Source organism: Pithys albifrons, chromosome 1 (genome assembly GCF_047495875.1).
Source record: "Pithys albifrons albifrons isolate INPA30051 chromosome 1, PitAlb_v1, whole genome shotgun sequence".
Taxonomy (NCBI): domain Eukaryota; kingdom Metazoa; phylum Chordata; class Aves; order Passeriformes; family Thamnophilidae; genus Pithys; species Pithys albifrons.
The window spans coordinates 5,422,832-5,442,996 of NC_092458.1; the positions used below are offsets into that span (position 1 = coordinate 5,422,832).

Consider the following 20,165-nt stretch of genomic DNA (forward strand, 5'->3'; position numbering starts at 1 on the left):
TTTGAGCCCAGCAGTACAGCTGGTTTTCAGTCCACCCCATGTCCAGTCACCTAGCCCACATTTCACCAGTTAGTCTGTGAGGATGCTATGGCAGACAGCATTGAAAGCTAAAGTCAAGAACAACAGCCACTGCTCTCTCCTTGTCCACCAAGCCAGTCCACCTGTTCACAGAAGGCTACCAGCTTGGTGAAACATGATTTCCCTGTTGTAAATCCACACTGAACACTCCCACACACCTTCTGACACTGGCCAGCACCCTCCACACTCATGGGTGCATCCCATCAGGTGCCATGTGCCTCTACCAGTCCAATTTGTTTAAATGTGCCCTAATCTGATTCCTCTACATCAAGGACAAGTCTTCTTTGCTTCAGGCTTCCCTTCTGGTCTCTTGAAGTCAGGGACTGCTAAAGGCTGGACTTAGCAATAAAGTAAAGAAGACATTGAGTATCTTGGCTTTTCAATGACCTATCACCACATCTCCTATCCCTTTCAGAAGCACCTCTTTCCTAGTCTGCCCGTACCTATAGAAGCCTTTCCCCTTTCCTGCTGCTCTTTGTCTCCGTCACTAGATTCAATTCCAGGTGGGCTTTGGCTTTCCTTTCTCCACCATGATGTCATCTCCATTAGTCTGTCCTTTAATCCTGACCAGGCAGTTAAATGCCTCCCTGACATCCAATCCCATCAGATCTCAGAAGCTCAGCAGGGTCAGCCCTGGATTAGTACTTGGATGGGAGACCTCCTGGGAAATGCCGGGTGCTGTAGGTTCTAGTCCTGAGGACTTCACTGGCACCGTCCAAGCTCGCTCGGCCGTGGCAGATGAACCTCAGGACTGAAACGGTGGGGCCAGTTCTGCGCACGCTGAGCCTCACCTAAAATCCACTGTGCAGGCTGGAAGGGCACACCCACGTGGGGACAGCCCTTCCAAAAGAAGCTGAGCCACACACACACAATCCTGACCACAAGCTCCTGAGCAGCACTTCACCTTCCTTCAGGCAAGGCTTCTCCAAGCAATTCCCATTGTTCTGACAACAAAAGGGACTCCTTCTCCTTGCCATCCCAGCTTGTCTTAACCACATCCTATCCCACCACGTCTGTGATGCCAATCAGACTGTACCCCTGTAACTGCACACAGCTCCTCCCCCTTTATGCTGCACGTTTTAGTGTACCAGCACTTCAGAGAGGAACTCAAGAGAGATGATTTCCCAACCATTTGACAACTGGTTACTTCGTTACACACTTAGAGCACAATAATTTCTGTGGCACTATCGTATTTTCCATTTTCAGTGACTTGGGTTTTACTAGAAAGTAGTCAAGTTTGTTTATGTATCTCTAACAAAGACAGTTAAAGCAGTTCAGTACAACTTTACTGAAAGTTAAGTATCACTTCTGCTTTCTTCAAGAACAATAATGACTTTTCACAATGTGCACAGCTTGTCAGTTTCTAAGAATAACTACCTTCATTTTCCAAACAGTTACAGTACCCTGTGCCACAATGCCATGGCACCTGCTGAAATGCCATGCCCTACCCTGTCATATGTATACTCTCTCCTTTAACACTTTACAAACCATCTGCACCACTGTTACATATTATTGATATAATTATGTTACATACCACGACTATGCTCGCACATTACTTTACTACTTTAAATTAAAAATCCCATTATTCACTGGACAATGTACTACATTCTGCACTTTATACACAACACTCAGCATAATATACCACTAAAGAAACCACAAATGGAAATAAAATTTACAAATTAACAAACACATGCACACTTAAGCAGACTTCAAGTTATTTGTTTCAGGGGTTGGATGGTTGGTGTTTTTCCCATCAAATTAATTGCATCAGCAGTAGCTCCCTGAGGGCACTACAAGGAGCAGTCGGGCTTGTTACCACCAGTGCTGCTTTAGTTGTAAGGCTGCAAAGTCTGGGGAGGAGAGGGCCCTCTGCTATAAATAGGAAGCAGGCAAATCCAGAAACTACATGGCATCACCAGTTACATGGAAGCAGAAGTGTAACATAACTTGGTACAAGAGCACCACTACGAAGCCAGATCAGCACTGCAGATTTAGCATGTAAATGTACATCTGAACTGCTGAGCCAAAGCAGCACCTCATGCAAGGAGCAGACCAGATCTGCAACATAAGAGATGGCAATGTATTGCTCTTAGCACCTATCACTGGTGCCCCTCTACTCTTTTTTATATTTAAGAAAATCCCCAAACCTCTCTGGCTTTAAACAAGCTCCTGTTGCAAAGGAGCTGAACATAGTATAAAAATAGTCTGCTGCAGTGATTCATCTGCGTTATTCCACAGAGCTCAGCTCAATTACACGAGCGTCTGGTCATAACTGCAGTGAATGAATGCTTTGCTGCAGAGTAATCTGCCCTTCAAGTGGCCCTTCAGAGAGCAGAAACGAGCAGCAGTGATTAGCTGCTAAGTTCCTAAGTGGAGTAAGGCTGCTTTCAAATTGATTTGTGAAGACTTGCTAACTTGGCAGCAGTGCAACCCATTGAAGCTACAATTAGCAGCAGGTGCAGGAGGAAATGATAGGGGCTCAAGTGTATCTGTTCACAGGGACAGAGTTGGGTGCTGGCAAGGCCAAGATGCACAGAGAACAACTTGTCTCAGTGTACAAATATTGGTTCTCTCTGCATCATCACAAAAACGGGTATTCTGAACAAAAGAACGCTGGTTGCATGACAGGTATGTTAGTAGCCTTTCCTGCTTCCAGCTAACGATGGAAGAAAAGTAGTTTCTCAGTTTCACAGCATTAAGTAAAAACTGAGACTTCATGTTACTCAGAATACTCATGAGTGCTCCCTTCAGCTGAGCAACATGGCCATTAGTTTTTTTTAAATTTTTCAAGACACCAACCCTTAAGAACACAGTAGTGAAGCACTCACTGCACATCACAGAGGAAGGGAGCTCTTCTAAAGTACATTAGCTCTTTACCACACACACACACAGCTGTGTAGAGATCACTTTTTGCAGTATTCATTTAGGTCAGTGCCACAAATCATTTCAATTCAAGAACCCTGCACATCCCTGTGGAAACATATGCAGGGACTGTGTAACAACACATCATCTCTGGTCGGTATAACTGGAATGAAAGATGATGCCTCCTTATGAAAAACAAATTAATAAGGTATATAACCAGGGAAATTCAGGTATCTCAAAGAGGAACAGAAGAAAAGGAGGGCACAGTAATGGGACAAACCCACTACTTCCACAATTACCTTGTAGAGAGCACAAAGCCTCTCTGCTGCAGAGATGTAAACCTGGACAGATTTGGTGCCACTTCTTCACAGTCAATTTGTGTAATCTGGAATATCTGAGTTACTGTAACACCTTCCTTGAATAATCCTCCAAAAACTCCACCCACAGTCCTGCTCTACTATCCTGTCTTTTCTCTTATCCCCTGTATTACTAGTACCATAACTTTCTCCTAGCTCCAGTTCTCATTAAACCCTTACAGAAGGCAGTAAGTACTAAAATTAGCAGAAAATTACACAAGCAAAATAAAGCTAGATAGCTTTTATCCTCTTAGTAAAATTCAGTTTAGTGAAGAGCCAGAAACTGTTCAGAAACAATTCTGGTACATTATTTCAGAGCATCTCTGCACTCCCAGCTATCCTGCCTAATTCATTCATGAATTAAAAACTACAAATTTCATTTTTTGCTAAAATTGTCCCATAAAAACCTTTTTTGCTGCTTATCTCCTTTTCATGATTTAGAGAGCAAACAGGTCTTATCATTATTCTTCACTTTACTAGCTTAAAAAAAAAAATCAAAGCTCTTTCATAGTTCTCTTTGGCATAACAGATTCTCCTTTTGTCTCATCCTTCTAATTACCACCGTCTGTAACTGCAGACTTTTGAGTTTATTTCCTCATAAAAGTGACCAAGTGTTATAATACTCGAGGGAAAATCCAAATAGTGTGTTAGTGCTTCTACCTCCCTATTCCTGCCAGGGATCACTCCTGTGTTACACCCAAGGACCCCAGCAGCACTGTAGTCACATACCCAGACAAGACTGCTGGGTCTTTTACCCTGACCTCCACGTAAGCTGAGTAAAAATTTGACAGGTCGACCTTGATTTTTAAAAGCCATCTTTGAAGGTTACACTATATTACTCTTATTACCTAATTCACATTATTCTTCCTCAGCACACCATGGAATAGATGGAGGTTTCCTAAGATTCTGTCACGAGATCTGCATCTTTTCAGAGACCTTTCCTTCCATTTCTGGAGTACAAGTGTTGGCATTCTCTCTTTTAATGAGAAACTGTTTTTCTTTGAGTTTCTCCCTCATTCCTGAAAGAATCTTTGAACAGTAAGCTATCAAAAACTTGTTTTCCGTATCTATTGTTAAATTTATTCTTTTCCAAACCCACATGTAACTAAGTTACAATAATTATACAGGAGAAATAACAGAGAAAACTGAAAAGGCTAAATTTACATCACAATTTTGAAGAGGAAATAAGCTGGCACAAAGAAAAGGTTTCATGAAATATGAATGTCACATTTTTCCTTGAATTCTGTATATAACACATTAAGCTACTATTTGTTGAAAAGATGTCACGTCTTGCATCATTTTGCTATTTGAGAAACACTGCTCACATTTTCTCTTTAATGACTTAAACTTCAGAATTCTTCTAGCTTTGGGTTAGATGACCTCCTGAGGGTCTTTCAAATCTGAATTACCATACAAACTTGTTTTTATTTTCCTTCTTTTATTTATATATTGTTAAATTTCTGAATTTTTACTTGCCATCTCATTTCCTCATCAACTATTCAAGGACGAATTCTATGAAGTCACAACACTGCCAGGCTGGGAAAAGTTACTACTAATGAAAATCAGCTTTATGACATGTCATTTCAAGAAACAGAAAAGTTTATGAGCACTCTCTGATCTTTTCCCCTAATTTGTGTTAGCCACCTTTCCCCACCCAAGTGTCCCACCTTTGCCCTGCCCCCTAAAAGACAAATGCTCTCTGGAAATGGACAATAAAGCTTTCTCACACTATCAAACTAATTCAGTCCAAATCTGCAACACAGTCAGCAACATCAGCTTTTTTCCTACAGGGTTATGACAAGTATTATATTAATGTATGTGCAAAGTTTCTATTATAGCAATATTTTGTTCTTCCAATGCTATTTTAAGGATATGTTGGGCAAACAGAGCACAGCAAAATAATATTGTTAAGAGTACTGCCTGAAACTTTAAGCCCAGAACAGCTTAACTTCCAAAACTGAATGACAGCCCTCACAACTTGTTCCTGCCTGCACAGCCACACTATGACAATCCCTGCTCTGAACAGGATGCACTCTAAAAAGATAAATCACCAAGGGTGAGAGGAAGGATGAGACATGCCAAGAGATAAACTTCAGTGAGACATTTGATGAAATGCAAAGACAGTCTAATCTCAGTGTACTGAATCATCTGCTGGACAACACAATCTTTCATTTTAAACTCTTACAGCAATGACCTGACACCATGAGGCTTTAGGGATCAGCACTTTTATCTGTTCTTCATTCTCAAAAACAGCTCAGCAAGACAGTCTGATATTCAACCCAGTTTTTAAGAAGGTAACAAATTAGTATTTTCAAAAGCATTAGGTCTAAACATCTGTTGGAACAGTCATGTTGCACATTTACTGTTCTTAAAGGAGTACAGATATTTGGGAAGACACTGGGATGGCTTTCACAAGCAGGTACAGTTACACAAGTCAGGAGTTACATAGTTGCATTTCAGCACAACCTCCCTCACTGGACAGTGTTTCAACACCCTTCCCACCTTACAAACCAGAACAACAGAAAATAACCAAATAAGATGCTTGTAAACCAACCTTGGACTTGAACTTCATGATCTTATACTTTGGTGAAATGGTGTCATTAAATTCCTTGAAAACACTCATTATAGTCACCGGAGTCTCTGTCTCTCTGCCAGTAGACAGGTCGATTTCCTCAAAAACAGAAGTCAGATTTTACCAGCAGACACGACCAATCAGCTGAACTTTGCTTTGCTATTGTGAATCATGTATCTCTTCTTTAAGGAAAAACTACAATGCAATCAGCCAAGAACCCCCAGATTTAGAAAACTGTCTTTGCAACAGAATGTTTAAAAAGCACAGTTTTCTAATAACATTGCAAGAAGACCTTACTTGCTAAACAGCAAGTCTAAAGGTGACAATTTGTCTGCAGTTGTTAGATGTGGCCAGGGAGAGCCACAATGCTCTGCTTTGCATCTCACACATGATATACCATGTACATACTGTTTTTAACTTTACCACCTCCATCAGACAACACTGGCTTCAACAGTTCCCATAAACACACTGCTGGAACTCATAACCTGCCATAAGCAGAATGAAAGGTACTTATGTTTGACATGCTTTAAAGTCATACTTACTGTTTCACGTGGCAGTAAATAAACAGTTCTCTCAATATTTTTCACTGTCACACAACAGCTGACATAGGTGTTTGCAGATTCAATCCAAACTTTGCCAAACAAAAACACCACACCTAAAGAAAAAGGGCAAGGAATTCAATATGCAATTCTTAATCATTCCTAATGTTCTTTAAACCACCTTGTTAAGTATTCTTGGATAGAAACACAACCATTTCTGGCTTAGGTCCTTGAACAACACATCTTTCCAATGTATCAGCACATTTTAAATTGTTTTAAACTCCAGTTTTACAAATAGACACCTGTATCATGCTTTATGTTTCTACCTCCATTGCTATAGTAACACCTGATCTGTAAAATTCAAAATGGCACCACACAGACAGTCTAAAAATTCTGTTCTGATATTCCATTTCTACCTACATTAGTTTGATAATCCCTGGGGAGAGGGAAGAAGGAGAGAGATGTCACTGAAAGCTGAAGATTATCAGAATGCCTGTGCTGTCAATCAGTCCTGTAATGTGTCAGCTGCAATTCCTCATTCTTCAGCTAGACCAGTACAATTAACTCCTCTTCCCTACACTCCAGTACCATGAGATCAGGACTCTACTACCAACAAAATCAGTAGAAATACCTTCTGAAGACAACAACTAGAAGCTGAGCAGCTGTAAAAAGTTTTCAAGTGACTATTTTTAACCAAAGAGAACACCAAAAGATGTATGGTATTGCCAGAAATCCTGGATGTCAAGACAGCAGTTGTAAGCAAGACAGACACTCAGAAATCTTATACAGAGCAGGGCCAGTGGCAACTAACTTCATTGTGGACCATGTCATTATTGTACATGTACATCTTTGAGCCCAGAGAACTTGGCATTAGCACAAAATGCTGCAAAGTGCTAATCAAATTATGTCAGATTTTAAAAGAACATAGTACAAAGCCACCTGCCTTTCACATGCAGTTTGTGAATTACAAGTACAAAAACTGTCCAAGTACAACTCAGAACCCTGGCTTCACCAGGGCCCATTCAAACTCCAGATAATATGGAATTACACAGAAGAAACTGTTTCCACAGTACAGTACTACTGATGAAATCAGAAACATCAGCACTGAGACTGTCTCAGGAACATTGTTTCATGCATATACGATTTTGGAACCCGCATTTCTCCTCGGTCTGACAATGCACAAACAAGTCCTTGGTTAATAGTTATAATTTATCTTTGCCATGAGGTCTATCAGACATAAAGGCACTATTCTTACTCCATTAGATCAATCAGTGAAGATGCACTAAGATGGATGACAAAGTTAAAAGTGACAGGCTATGAAAAATCATTTTCTGAGTGCTTGGAATAGATGTGAACAAGACTACTTTTGTCAAGGACAGAGAATGCTGAGGTTTTGAAGATGATGAGAGCAAGGATACAAGATTCAGCTGCACAAAGTATCGTAAGAAATTTTAACACAGAGGCAATCTCTAAGATTTAGACAGTTTGAATAGAAGTATCTAGAAAGAGCTAAAATTGCAGCTCTAAGTGACAGGAAAGAAGTTCTTGTCCCCAGCAATCTTTTATTTTTTTGTTAAGGGATAGAAAAAAAATCCTCAGATAGGTTTGTATCATACAGAAAGATGAAACTATGAAAGAGACCACAAAACAGTAGCTGATTGCTTGAAGAGCTGGCAATATTAAGAGCACAGAGTAGTTAATATGTCAGAAAGGTCCATGTAAGCAGGTGAAGTAGAAAGGAGGATACATAAGCCAGTCAAAGACAAAGTAAAAAGCTGCCTGGATTGCAAAGACAAACTTCAATCAACTCTAACATGGACTAATAAGTAGTCTTAATACCCAGATTTCACAGAATCACAGTAATTTAGGATGGAAGGAACCTTTAGAGATCACCTGGTTGAACACTGATATGCACACTACCACCCACACACAGAGTAAAAGCAGTGCTAATGTCAAAGAGGTTTGGGAGACATTTCAGGTAAAACCAAAAAAACAGAAAATATATTGGTCCCTATTCTCTGCAAGCCTGACTACGGAAAGAAGAAATAGGAGTAAAGCTTATAAATCAATGTCTATGAAAAGATCATGCTACTAATGAACCAGAAGGTAAGCAAAGCCAAGACACAGGGAAAATGTCTTGCAGAGGGGGGAAAAAAAGAGCAGGTTTTATTCGTCATTTCTTTAAAATGTTAATAGGATTACAATTCTCAAGTTCTCTGCCTAAAACCATAAAGGGAGTTATGAAAAGTGAGCCTTCAAAAATCATTAAGTTTGAAAGAGTCTTATGATTATGCTATAGTATTTACTCTTCAGGCAATGCATTTGACATCACAGCAAATGAGGCATAAACAAAGATCATGAACATGTTAAACAAAAAGCAGTATCAGAATTTTCCCTTCTACATTACTAATTGAAAACAGGTGCAGTCTTTATTATTCAATCCTGAAAAAGTCATAATGAGAAAAGAACACTCCTTGCATGCGAGGAACAGAAATCCTTTCATAATTATGTTCCATTCAGCAACCACTGACTTTTAAGACAAAAAAAAAGCAAAAATAACAATAGTGGGATCTTTAAAAGTAGCAATTTTATATTAGAGCCATTGATTTGATCAAGATATCTATGTTTATTACCACTCCCATCACCAAGCTGTTCAGCCCAGCACAGTCTCATATTTAAGTTTGGCATCCCACCTCACAACAAAAGGTGTTAACAAAGAAATGTATCTGACTCAATGCTTGCAGCATCCACCCGAAAAAACCTTCAACAACATATGGAAGAACCTTCCAGTAAACCTACATGAAGCACAAACTAGAAACCCAAGATCCTAAAGTTGCTGACGAAATAAGAGGACAGATGGGAAGTGCTAAGAATAGATGTGAAACCAAATTCTTTTGTCACAGCTCAGATCAGAATGATGCAGTTTTGAAGACGAAGAGAGCTAAGATTCACATGTCAACTGCACAAGTATCTTAGCAATGTTAATCCAAAGACAATCTCCAAGATTTAGATAGTTTGAATCAGGGGATATAGAGCTTGTATTTTTCAGGCCACCATCCTCCCTTCACAGACATGCCTTTCCTCTGTATAAAATTGTGCAACTGCTACTGCACAGGCTTTCTATTAATATATCTGAATTTTAAGCTACATTTCACAGACTCACAGACTATTCTGAGTTAGAAGGGACCCACAAGGATCATCAAGCCCAACTCTTAAGTCAGTGGCCCACACAGGGGATTGAACCCATGACCTTGGCATTATTACAACCAAGTTTTAATCAACTGAGCTAATCTCATGGTCATTTCCAGAAACAAGAAAACATTCTCAATTGTCACACCACTGAGCAAGAAATTCACAAACTCAGTTTGCTCCTGCAGTGTACAGTTTTAAGAAGGCCAATGGGTCACCAACACAGGAGGATTAGTAGCTCCCTTTTACCTCCCCACTACCATATTAGTCCAAGAAACAACATTCTTACTGTTCCCAGACATAGAGCCCACTCTGAGGACAGAGGTCCAGAAAAACAAGAGATGAGTTATACAAGTTATAGAGCATAGAGACACAGGATACCTAGACAGAATTTAGGCAAGTCTGAAAATCCCAGTTAAACAAAAAGAATCAGAATGGCCTCGTCTGTATTTAAGTGAGCAGTTACCTGGTTGACTGTACTGATCTTCATAAGCATCCAGCCAATAAAATTTAAAGACTTGATCACCATTTTCCCCATTCACAAGTGGAAGGAGATTGGGGTCTAGTTGAACTTCTGCTGCTAATAGATCAGCTTCACTCTCATCAGTTCTGTCCCAACATGAGGTACCTGGGAGAGAACAACTTCTGCAGGTTTTGCAGAAGAAAAAAAGGAAACAAGTAAAATTGTGCTTTTCCTATAACTACTGTTTTGTTTTTTTCGGTCTTATATTCTCACACCTTTTGTTGGTCTTTCCACTACCAGGCAACATTCCCAGCAGTTGGATTTCTTCTGAAAAGCAGGATTGAGGGACAAAAACAGAAACTCACAAACAAGTATGGTACTCTGGTATTTCAGCCTTGGTCATTCAAGTCTTTACATAACAAATATATCCATCCATCTGTACAAGTTGCTCAGTAGGAACAACAGATTTGTTCAGCAAAACTACCTTTTCAGTCATTAAATGCTTAGGTCTTTTTCACCATTCAAGTATTTTACAGTATGAAATATTCTGTTATGGAAACATATGATTCAAGATTTTCCAAACAATGTAAAAAAAAACAAAGACAAAGCACCTTTTTTCCTATTTCCAAAGACAAAGCACCTTTTTTCCTATTTCCAAAGACATGGCTGTTCACCATTACTTCTAGCATCAATACTTTTACCTACAACTAATATTATGATACCTTCACATTTGGTTTGAATAAGCATTGTTAGTGATTCCTCATTTTTGCTTATTAGCATCAAAGTTCACTGTTCAACACCCACATTGAGCCACCTCAATGCATTGAAATGCTAAATCCCCAAAGCATCAAGTATTTTACAACTAACTATAAGCATGTTACCTTCTCAATGTCACTACAAAAAAACCATTTTGTATCATTCTGCCTGTATCACAATTATCCCTTTGGCAAAGATAAATATGAAGATAAATTAAGGTTTATGGATATTAAAAGCCTTTTTGGTGGGGAAAAAAAAAAGAAAAAGAGATTCTTACAAGGCAGATGTCTCTTTCTTCTCTGACTCCAGCTGCTCTGTCTCTTTCTTTTCAATTTTGTTGTCTCTTTTCAAGCTTTCAGCTGTCTCAGGTATAGTTTCCACATGCTCTGCTTCCATAGGTTCATCAAAGTCCTCCTCATCAAAATCCATCATTCCCTGATCATCATCTGCAACTGCTGTAGACAGAACTAAAGGTTTGAAGCATTAAAAGGACACACTGTACACTACAGCAGCATGCATAGATACTGTATTATGTTCATGCTTATAGTATGTTATTAACATACAAACAAAATAGCACACTTAAGCTCTCTAAGCATCTGGGTAACATAAATTAAGACATGTTTTAACACTAATGTACCATATTTAAAGAGTTTCCAGAACTGGGTTTTGATTTGCTTTTGATACCTTCAGTAGCTTTCTCTCCTACTGTCTTCACTATTCCCTCATTTTGTGTAGGTTTTTGCACATACTTGGCATCCTCATTTTCAGAGACTCTGACAGGTTTTGCTGTGCAACTGGCATGTTTAGGATGAATTGAAGCTGGAGGAAGAGTTTCCTTTCTGAGATGAGCAGGAGCTTTCTTTGATACAGGGGTGATTACCTGAAAAACAATTCAGCTATCAGTTAAAAAAATACCTCATAAGAGCAAAAAAGAATAAAAAAGCTCCTGCATCTGCTATTTGCAGAACTGCTAACCAGGGATAGATGAAAAGTTCCATACATTTTGCAGTATGATAGCTAAAACTCCTCAAGAGGAAACTTTAAATTCTGCAAAGTCATTTCTGCTGTGATGTGCATCTACCAAAAATTTTAAAACCAGTATACAACATGTCATGGCTGACATTTAATTAAGTTTGTGGCTACTTTCATTATATTTCCACCTAGCACTGCTTCAATCCTACATTAAAACCTGTCTTTGTGTTCACTGAGTATGAGACAATGTGTGTCAGGAAGTGATGCAGCCTGGAACAACCAGGAAAGGCAGCACAGCAGTTCACACCTGTTCGTACCAGTAACGAGTTCAAGATGTCTACAGGTCACCACGGGTTTACAGACAGAGCTTCTCTGTAGGATTTCTACACACAACAGACACAGAGAGTGAGGAAAACAAAGAAATTCAACATTTTAGCACACTCTGCAAGCCTCAGTTCTGACTGAGTTTGTTCTTCAGACAGGATACCACTATGGCAGCAACTGCAGACCTCTTTTTGTGGAAATGTGTATGAAAAGGCCTCCATCATGACTAACAACAACTCTGCATCTGTTTAGTTCTCTAACATCTCTAATTCCTCCTCCTAGGACCACAGAAGCTATTACTTGAATGGCCTATCTGGGAATTAATTTCCTTCTCAGCATTTCCTACGGAAATGACCTCTTGTTTTGCACCATAAAGACAAAGATCTTCTCTTACTATAACCTTCCCCTTTGGTTTTTTTTCCAGTTTCTTCTAGGTTTGAACACAACTACTTAGCACTGGTGATTTTCAACAGAAGAGTCGATGTCACTATTACACAAGGTTTCACAAATCAAATATATCTACACTACTCCATTTTCCCTCTACAGACTGTTACCAAATATCTCACTGTATTTCCAGCTATAAAATCCTCTTTTACTAGAACTCCTAACAAAACTCTAGCCTTCCATCCTTAACAGTTCATCCCTCCTTTTACTCCATAATCTTCCAAACTTGTATCCACAGCTTTAATTTTTCATTTGTTATACATTTCTGCAGATCATTTTCATATCCTTTTCCACACACACAAACTTCTCCTGCTTATTTCACTTCCCACCATTCTCTCCTTCCCACAAGGGTCTTTTCTACTCTTTGGAAAAAAAAAAACAAAGCAGAAGCTCAGCTTCATGTGATACACCTACTATTATAGAGGCACTATCACTGTGCTAAAGATACTGAACTAATTGTATTCTGTTTATGTGTTAACATGAAAAGGGATGCAGAAAAATGCATAAAGCTACATGAAGCTACAACAATGCTAAAGAAGCTAATGAGAAACTTAATTTCCAGAACAAGAAATAAAAGTCAACAGCATTCAAATCAACAAAAACACAGATTAATACTTAATGAGAACTCTATTTTTCCCGCTCACTTTACCTTAGAAGTTTGGGACTGCACAGAGAAAGGATTCAGAGGTACCCCAGCAGATCTTTTCCTTTTCAGCATTATAATTGGTGGTGGACTTAGTTGAACTGTCTGAATAATGAAAGAAAAGACAAAGTGACAAAATGAAGGGGTGTTGTTTAGCATTTTCTTTTGCCTTGGTTAGTAACACTTTCCACTAAAGAGAAAGAGGGCCACTGGAATTTCTCATTTACCAAAATAACACACACCTTGATATAAAATTCAGCCATGTAAAAAGACTAAGTTATCTGAGCAATCAGCCTATGAAGACAGACACCTGATTTTTTGGGTAAACAGCCTGAGAAAAACTGCCATCAATAAGTGAAAGGGTTTTCAAACAGTGGGAGTTTCAATAGCTAATTGTGCTTTCAACACACAAGTAGCAGAAGAAGTTGTGGTACTTTTCTCACATCTGCTGAAGCAGTACCACTGAGTATACATGCCTTAAGAAAGGCCAAAGTGCTCTTTCAGCATTGTTACACTAGAGGAAAACACATTTTAACTTATTTACAAGTACAAATATTTATCAACATCTAATAACAAAAGAAATTCTAGAAAACAAACGACAAAAAAGATCAATAGCTAACTACTATTTAAGGAAACAGATGCCATACTGTAATTATTAGCATTGCTTTGCCTATTCAATATTCCACAAATTTGACAGCATTAAAACACATTTGCTTAATGATGTGAGGGTTTGGCAGCCTAAGATATTCTAAGTCAGATGTCACAGAGAGTTAAAAACAAGAGCACAAAACCAAGAGAACTTTACACTGGGACATGCTACATCCCTTACTGTTCTGAAAAAACCCACATTATTATGACACAACATATTTCACCTCAGTATCTCACCACTACAGCAGTTTCATGCTTCACATATGAACAATCCTTTGGGTTTTAAGAAATCCTGCTAAAGGGGCTTTTAAGGCATTGAAAAGTCATTAATGGCGAGGAACAGCCTCATTAGAGACAGTCCAAACCCTGTCATAGCAGTCATCCTGCACTCCTGACTCAAAGGAAGTGTTAATCTGGTTCTCTGTAGCAAATCGTGGGAAGCAGGAGGCAGACAGAAGTTCAGGCGACGTCATCTGCTGCAACAGTCCTCCCTCAGCTCCTCCTGTGAACCCAAACATGCCAGATGGGAATATCCTACACTGCTGCAGCGTGGGGACACAGAGAGTGCACAGGATTCAGATGTAGCTCAGTTTTGTTTCACTCCAAGCTGTCTAAAACCCAGAAGGCTGCATTAGCACAGGCTTTACACCATCCCCATATAAACCATCTCTAATCAGGTCATAGTGGTTTCTGCCTTACCAAGACAATACAATCATGCAACTTCTGCATGGTGGACACAACAGCTGGATTGCTTATATACATGGAATATACCAAACAGATGTGCTGTGGATGAAAGCAGTCTTAGATGGTCTAGTTTTACAAACAACTGTATTTTCCTGGTACATTTCACAGGGAAAAAAATGAAGAGATGAATGTATTTCTAGCAGATTTTACTAATATACTTACTTCAGCATTAAGATCTTGAAGAATATCCCCTAGTAAATCATCCTTTGACAGGTCCACAGTTTTCTGTAAAATAAGATTAGCCAAACAGTTCTCAGTTATACATGCAAACCTGATCAGGAGGCCAGCAGCAAATGACTGCATGGTTTCCACAAAACACACACACAACTTTTTCAGAAATGCACCAAACACAAGAGACTGTAATAGAAGTTTATAGCTTGCTAGATACAAAAAAGCAAAATAAGCACTTGGTTTATTCCACTCCCACTATAATACTGCAAACAAGTCAGAAATATTTAAATTCAAAAATGTGAAAACTTACATCTGTGTTTTTCTTCCCAGCACTGGCTATAAACATAGATTTGATTGTATTTGGCTTTGACACCACAGACTTTTTCAAGTTCTTTTTATCAGCCATAGATGTTTTGCCACCTTTTCCTACAGGAAAAAAAATTCAATTGTGAATTTTACATCAGAAAAGCTCAGTGTTTAAGGGTCCAGTTATTAAGCAAGAATAGAGAGCTGAGGTAGTCTGCTTCTTCCAGCTTTACACTGCTGGCTGAAAGGAAGCCTGATCAGCTTTGTAACACCTGTCATGTAGACACAAGAACAGCAAAACCCTATCACCAAACTATCTTTCCTAGTCACATCAGAGATGTTCTTTCCATACTCAAATGCATACTTTAGAAAAAGGACCAGGATACTTTACATGGAAGCATCTCCACAAAAAAAAAAAATGAGCATCCAGGAATTTGGCACCAGGCTTGAATTTTCAACATCAGCCTCATAAAGGTTGGGAAAGACATCTGATCCCAGAGTCTTACAAGCATCCAAGTATTTAAACAGCCAAGACAGACCATGCATCTTTTAGGCACCTGCTTTGAAAACCAAGCCTACTCCTGGATACCTTTGTTCTAGAAGTGAATATATATAACACAGAAGACCATAAGCAGAACTGCCCCAGTAGTGCTGAAGTGGTTAACAGTGATTTGACCTGTTTGTGAATCTCCATCTTCAGCATCTTGGGGGCTGAACAAACTCCACAAGCATAAAATGACAGGGCTTCAAGTATCATGTCACTGAGCCATATTCATCACATACTGATGCCAAGAACTTGCCCAATTTAAGCACCATTTAAAAACCCCTGGAAGACATTCCACAGTGCATGTTCAACCTACCTTTCTTATTGGAACTAAGAGCATCATCATCCAGATCTTCATCAAAGATTTCCCTGCCATCTTCTACATAACCTATCCCATCTGAAGAAAAACAAATTGTTGCAAATTTAGAGTTTAAAATCTGTCTTCTGATATTCCTAAATAATTTTTATATATTTAGACACTTTTACCCCTTAATATAGAGCACAAGTTATAAGTGCAAAAGTGTTCAAAACTACAGCACTCCCAACTGTATCTTCAAATAGACTCAATATATTATGTGTTTAATTACAAATTATCAATTACAGGACTTTTGGAGGGAAAATTTTAACACTGATAACTGGAAAAAAATTTCAAGAACGTGTCTTCATTAAAAATATTTTCATTACCATCCCAGTATGCTACTATAAGCAAGATATGCAAAGATGAATTTCAGTAAGAAAACTGCCTTTTCCTTGTCTCCTAAAACAAATTTTAAGAATGCACCAAGTACAACTTAATTCCAGCCTAATAAGAGTTATAATACCATAACCAAAATGACTCTCCAAATGAATCTTAACTTACCATCATCAACAATCCAGTCATCATCCTGACGGTCTCTGACCATCTTGGAGTATTCATCCTCATCTATTTCATCATAAACACCTGTGAACTCCTCGACCTACAGTTAAGGTATATTAAGGATTAACATTTTCCTTAACATTAATTATTGATACAGGTCACCAAAAATTAAAAGTTCCCAAGAAATGCATGGTTTTCTACACTGCCACATTGTTCATAACTAGTAAGCAGTTATTCATTAAGTTTCTTTTCTGGCAGTGATAAAAGAGAATTTATCAACTTTTAAAAGTATCACACTATACTGAAACTCAAGATCTACTGAAACACTGGCAGAGATTTCATTTGAAACTGACTTGCTTTATTGCTCATTTCATATCACCAAAATAAAATTTTGAAAAGTTAAATCCTAGCAATGGAGACTGGACCTGAAACACTAAGCTGAGCTCAATGAAAAGAAGGGTTGTTTGATGTGCCCAAACATGATGCTGAAAATGCTTCTGTGTGCCTCAAGTGAAAATCTGCATGTTAATGATGTACAGACTTCAAATTTCTTTACATTTATCTACCTCAATGTGGAAGTCATTTACAGCTGGCATCACAATAGGACAGTATCAATTTTAAACTGCCAGATTTCAGTTCTACCAGTTAAAGGCTTAAATTTTGGTCTCCTTGTGGAAACAAAGCATACCAATATTAATGGATTTCAGTTGTGCAAAGCTCTGAAATTAATTTAAAATTTAAAATAATTTGAAGTTTAAAAAATACTTCCTATCATAACAATAATTACACAGTAACATTTTTAAAAATTGGTCCTTCCCTATGGCATAGTTCTCAGGAAGTGGCAACATGTTGGACTACCAGTTAATAAAACTCATTTAGTCTTGAAAACAGAAACAAATAAATGATACCAGAAAACAGCAAAACAACTACAGCTACATTCTGAAAAAATACACCATTAAAAACACAAAAGTTGCTCTGAAAGGCTTATTTTGTTTTCTCTAGCTTTTACTTATCTATAAACAGTGGTTAAGCATCTCAGCTCACATTCACTTTCCATTAAGAAGAAAAGGTGAGGAATTTTCACCTCATATTTTAATTTTTCACCAGCTTTGGCTTTTTTCAGACGTTCAAGTGCTTCTTGTTGGCCTCTTCTGTTCTTCCTCTCACGTCTAGAACGTGATGCTGCAAAACTTCCAGATTCATGCATAGCTGCAATTAATAAAGGAGAATTAAGTTTAGTAACGAGTTGCTGTTATCTTTGGTACTCAGTATTCAGTGATACATTAATAGATGGCTGCAGTTTCACTTAAAATCAAGATAGAGACCTATGTGGCTAAAAGCACACTGTCATGGATGGCTCTCAATAAGCCAATTCTGAATTATACTGAAGGCATGGCCTGAGAAACAGGCAGATCAAAGACTTTGTGCCAGTTCACATTCAGCATGAAGCTACTGCCTGTTTCCAAGGAACCCCTCAAATCTCATCTATCTTTATCTGAAAGGCATTCCTCTCACTCCTTCGTTTGGAATTTTCAGTTCTTTTTATTTTGCATGTCTCCATGACAACTCAGGAACAGCCACATTTAAGAGAAGGCCTACACTGCTACAAATCAGTAATGGGTTTTTAGGTGGTTTCACAACGTTGAAGAGCACAGTCAGATTGAGATGAACCAGAAATTGTTGACAGCAGAGGACTGACATCCCATTTCCTCTTATACTTCTTCCCCTTAAAAATGCAGTGTGCTCTCCACTTCTCCTGACCTTTTACCCTGTCTTGGTTTGGGGGGAACCATTTATCTGACCACAGAGAATGGATGGTCTCAATTCAACTTGGAACAGCAAACAAACCGCCCAGGGACAAGATTGCTGAGTATTCCGTGAAGACCGAGGCTGTCCTGGTGTCCAGAGGGCAGGACAGTCCCCTCCCGGTGGCAACAGATCAAACTGGGCAGAGCTGCACCCAGGCAGTGTGGCTGAGACAAGTCCGTACGGATTTGTACCGCTAAGGGCTGGGCTACAAGGGAGCATTCCCGCTGCCTGGTACCCCCTGTGGGAGAACTGCGAAGACGTAACATTCCCGATGCGCTCATTTTCCGTCAGTTCTTTGCGTTTGCTGTCAGGCACCGCGCTCCTCCGGGACAAACGCACTTCCAGCCGCAGCCGGGACACCCCGCGCACCGCCAGCGCGGCTGCAGGCCCGGGAGGGCCCCTCATCCCGGGGGATGCTCGGCCGGCGCGGGGCAGCGGGGCCATGGGGGTGCGGGGCCGTGCCCCCCGCACCGGCTGTAACACACCCTCTCCCCTCCCCTCCCCTCCCCGGCAGCCGGGGGAGGATCCTCCGGTTCGGGCGGTGCAGGTGCGGCCCCGCCGAGCCTCCCCGGGACGGGGGGACGAGGGACCCTCTCGGGTTGCTGCCCCTCCATCCATCCGCGCCACCAGGACCACCCGCCGCGCACGCGCGCTCCCGCGCTCCCCCCGCCGCCAGCGCCGCCGCGCCCGCCGCCCGCCACCGACAGGCCGCCGGCAGCAGCCGCTGCGGAGAGGGACAGAAAGTGGAAGGAAGGAGGGAGGAAGGGAAGGAGAGGGGCCCCAGCCGCCCCCAGGGTCTCACCGTCCCGGCCCCGGGCGCCGCTCTCGGCCATGGCGCTGGCGCCAAAGGCTCCCGAAAGTGGCGCGAGACGGGAGCCCCGCGCGCCGCCGCCGCCGCCGCAGCCAATCAGCGGAGCCGGGGGCGGGGCCGGGGCCGCGCGCACTCCGTTCCCGCCCCGCCGGCGCGCGCGGCCGCGGGTTGGGATCTACGGGCCGGGACCGGGACGCGGGAAACGGAGAGGGAGTTCCGGGCCGGGCCCCGGGGCACGGGGAGGGGCGGGACCTCCTGGCCGGGGCACGGGGCACGGGGCACGGGGCACGGGGTACGGGGCATGAGGAGGGGAGGGGAGGGACCCGCAGGGCGGACCGAAACACTTCCTGGGCGAGGCCTGCGCCGCCGGGTGGCGGCCGTACCCTGGGCCGGGCGCTGTGCGGGGCCAGGCCCGCCCCTGTAGCCGCGGCTTTCAGGCGCTCGTTGGTCCAGGGGGCTCGAGGGAGCGGTGAGGAAGCAGCTGATCCCATCCCGCGAGTTGCGTCTGCGGGATCTGAGCGGAGGCTCCACCTGCCGCAAGGGCCCCGCATATCCTGAACAGGTTCGGTGCCGCAGCTGGGGCAAAGGCGTGCTCGAATGCCATGCCATAGATACGTGATGTATAGATGTAATGTATAAAACCATGTATAAACGCACCCCCTGAGCGGAAAGAAGGCGGTGGTTGATGCCACTCCTCCAAAAGCTGGAGCCAGGCTGCGGCGGGGGGTTCAGGGACCGCCTGCCACAGCAATGTGGTCGCTACATCGGTCCCTGCTGGGGGAAACCCGCATTTCCCACGCGGTTTCTATCGACAGGTAACCACTGAAGCTCGAACAGTGATCATGACACCATGGTTTCCTTTTTGCATATTTAAAGTAGGCATTATCCTCTGTCACAAGTTTCAGTAACTCCTTCAGTAAATTACTCCCTAGTCTACTCAGAGACAGGTAGTGGTTGACCAGCTTAGTGGCAAAATAGGGGTTTGTATATATTTTTTCATGTATGTTATATATATATTTTCTATATAATTATGAATACATTATAATAGGTGCCTTCTATTTCCCAAATACCTTTTTTT

At 41.1% G+C, this 20,165-nt stretch overlaps 2 protein-coding genes across 5 annotated transcripts in view; one reads left to right on the forward strand and one right to left on the reverse strand.

Annotated features, from left to right (window-relative positions):
• The window catches only part of POLA1 (DNA polymerase alpha 1, catalytic subunit), a 194,401-nt gene extending 175,246 nt beyond the window's left edge, over positions 1–19,155 (reverse strand). The window contains exons 1-12 of one of the 2 annotated variants that reach the window (XM_071547642.1): positions 19,079–19,155; positions 17,552–17,676; positions 16,471–16,567; positions 15,928–16,008; positions 15,072–15,187; positions 14,753–14,815; positions 13,205–13,303; positions 11,500–11,695; positions 11,093–11,270; positions 10,063–10,241; positions 6,411–6,523; positions 5,851–5,967 (exon numbers count right to left, since the gene is read on the reverse strand). In XM_071547642.1, the coding sequence (XP_071403743.1) occupies positions 5,851–5,967; positions 6,411–6,523; positions 10,063–10,241; positions 11,093–11,270; positions 11,500–11,695; positions 13,205–13,303; positions 14,753–14,815; positions 15,072–15,187; positions 15,928–16,008; positions 16,471–16,567; positions 17,552–17,676; positions 19,079–19,109 (1,395 nt within the window). In that variant the 5' untranslated portion in view covers positions 19,110–19,155. Of the gene's footprint in view, positions 1–5,850; positions 5,968–6,410; positions 6,524–10,062; positions 10,242–11,092; positions 11,283–11,499; positions 11,696–13,204; positions 13,304–14,752; positions 14,816–15,071; positions 15,188–15,927; positions 16,009–16,470; positions 16,568–17,551; positions 17,677–19,078 lie in introns of both variants that reach the window. The other variant, XM_071547558.1, reaches the window with a different exon arrangement.
• A 263-nt stretch (positions 19,156–19,418) lies between these two features.
• The window catches only part of PCYT1B (phosphate cytidylyltransferase 1B, choline), a 48,217-nt gene continuing 47,470 nt past the window's right edge, over positions 19,419–20,165 (forward strand). For all 3 annotated transcript variants that reach the window (XM_071548332.1, XM_071548092.1, XM_071548153.1), the window contains exon 1: positions 19,419–19,902. Coding sequence is in view for 2 of the 3 variants with exons in the window: in XM_071548092.1 (XP_071404193.1) it covers positions 19,838–19,902 (65 nt within the window). In the remaining variant the exon portion in view is untranslated. The remainder of the gene's footprint in view (positions 19,903–20,165) is intronic.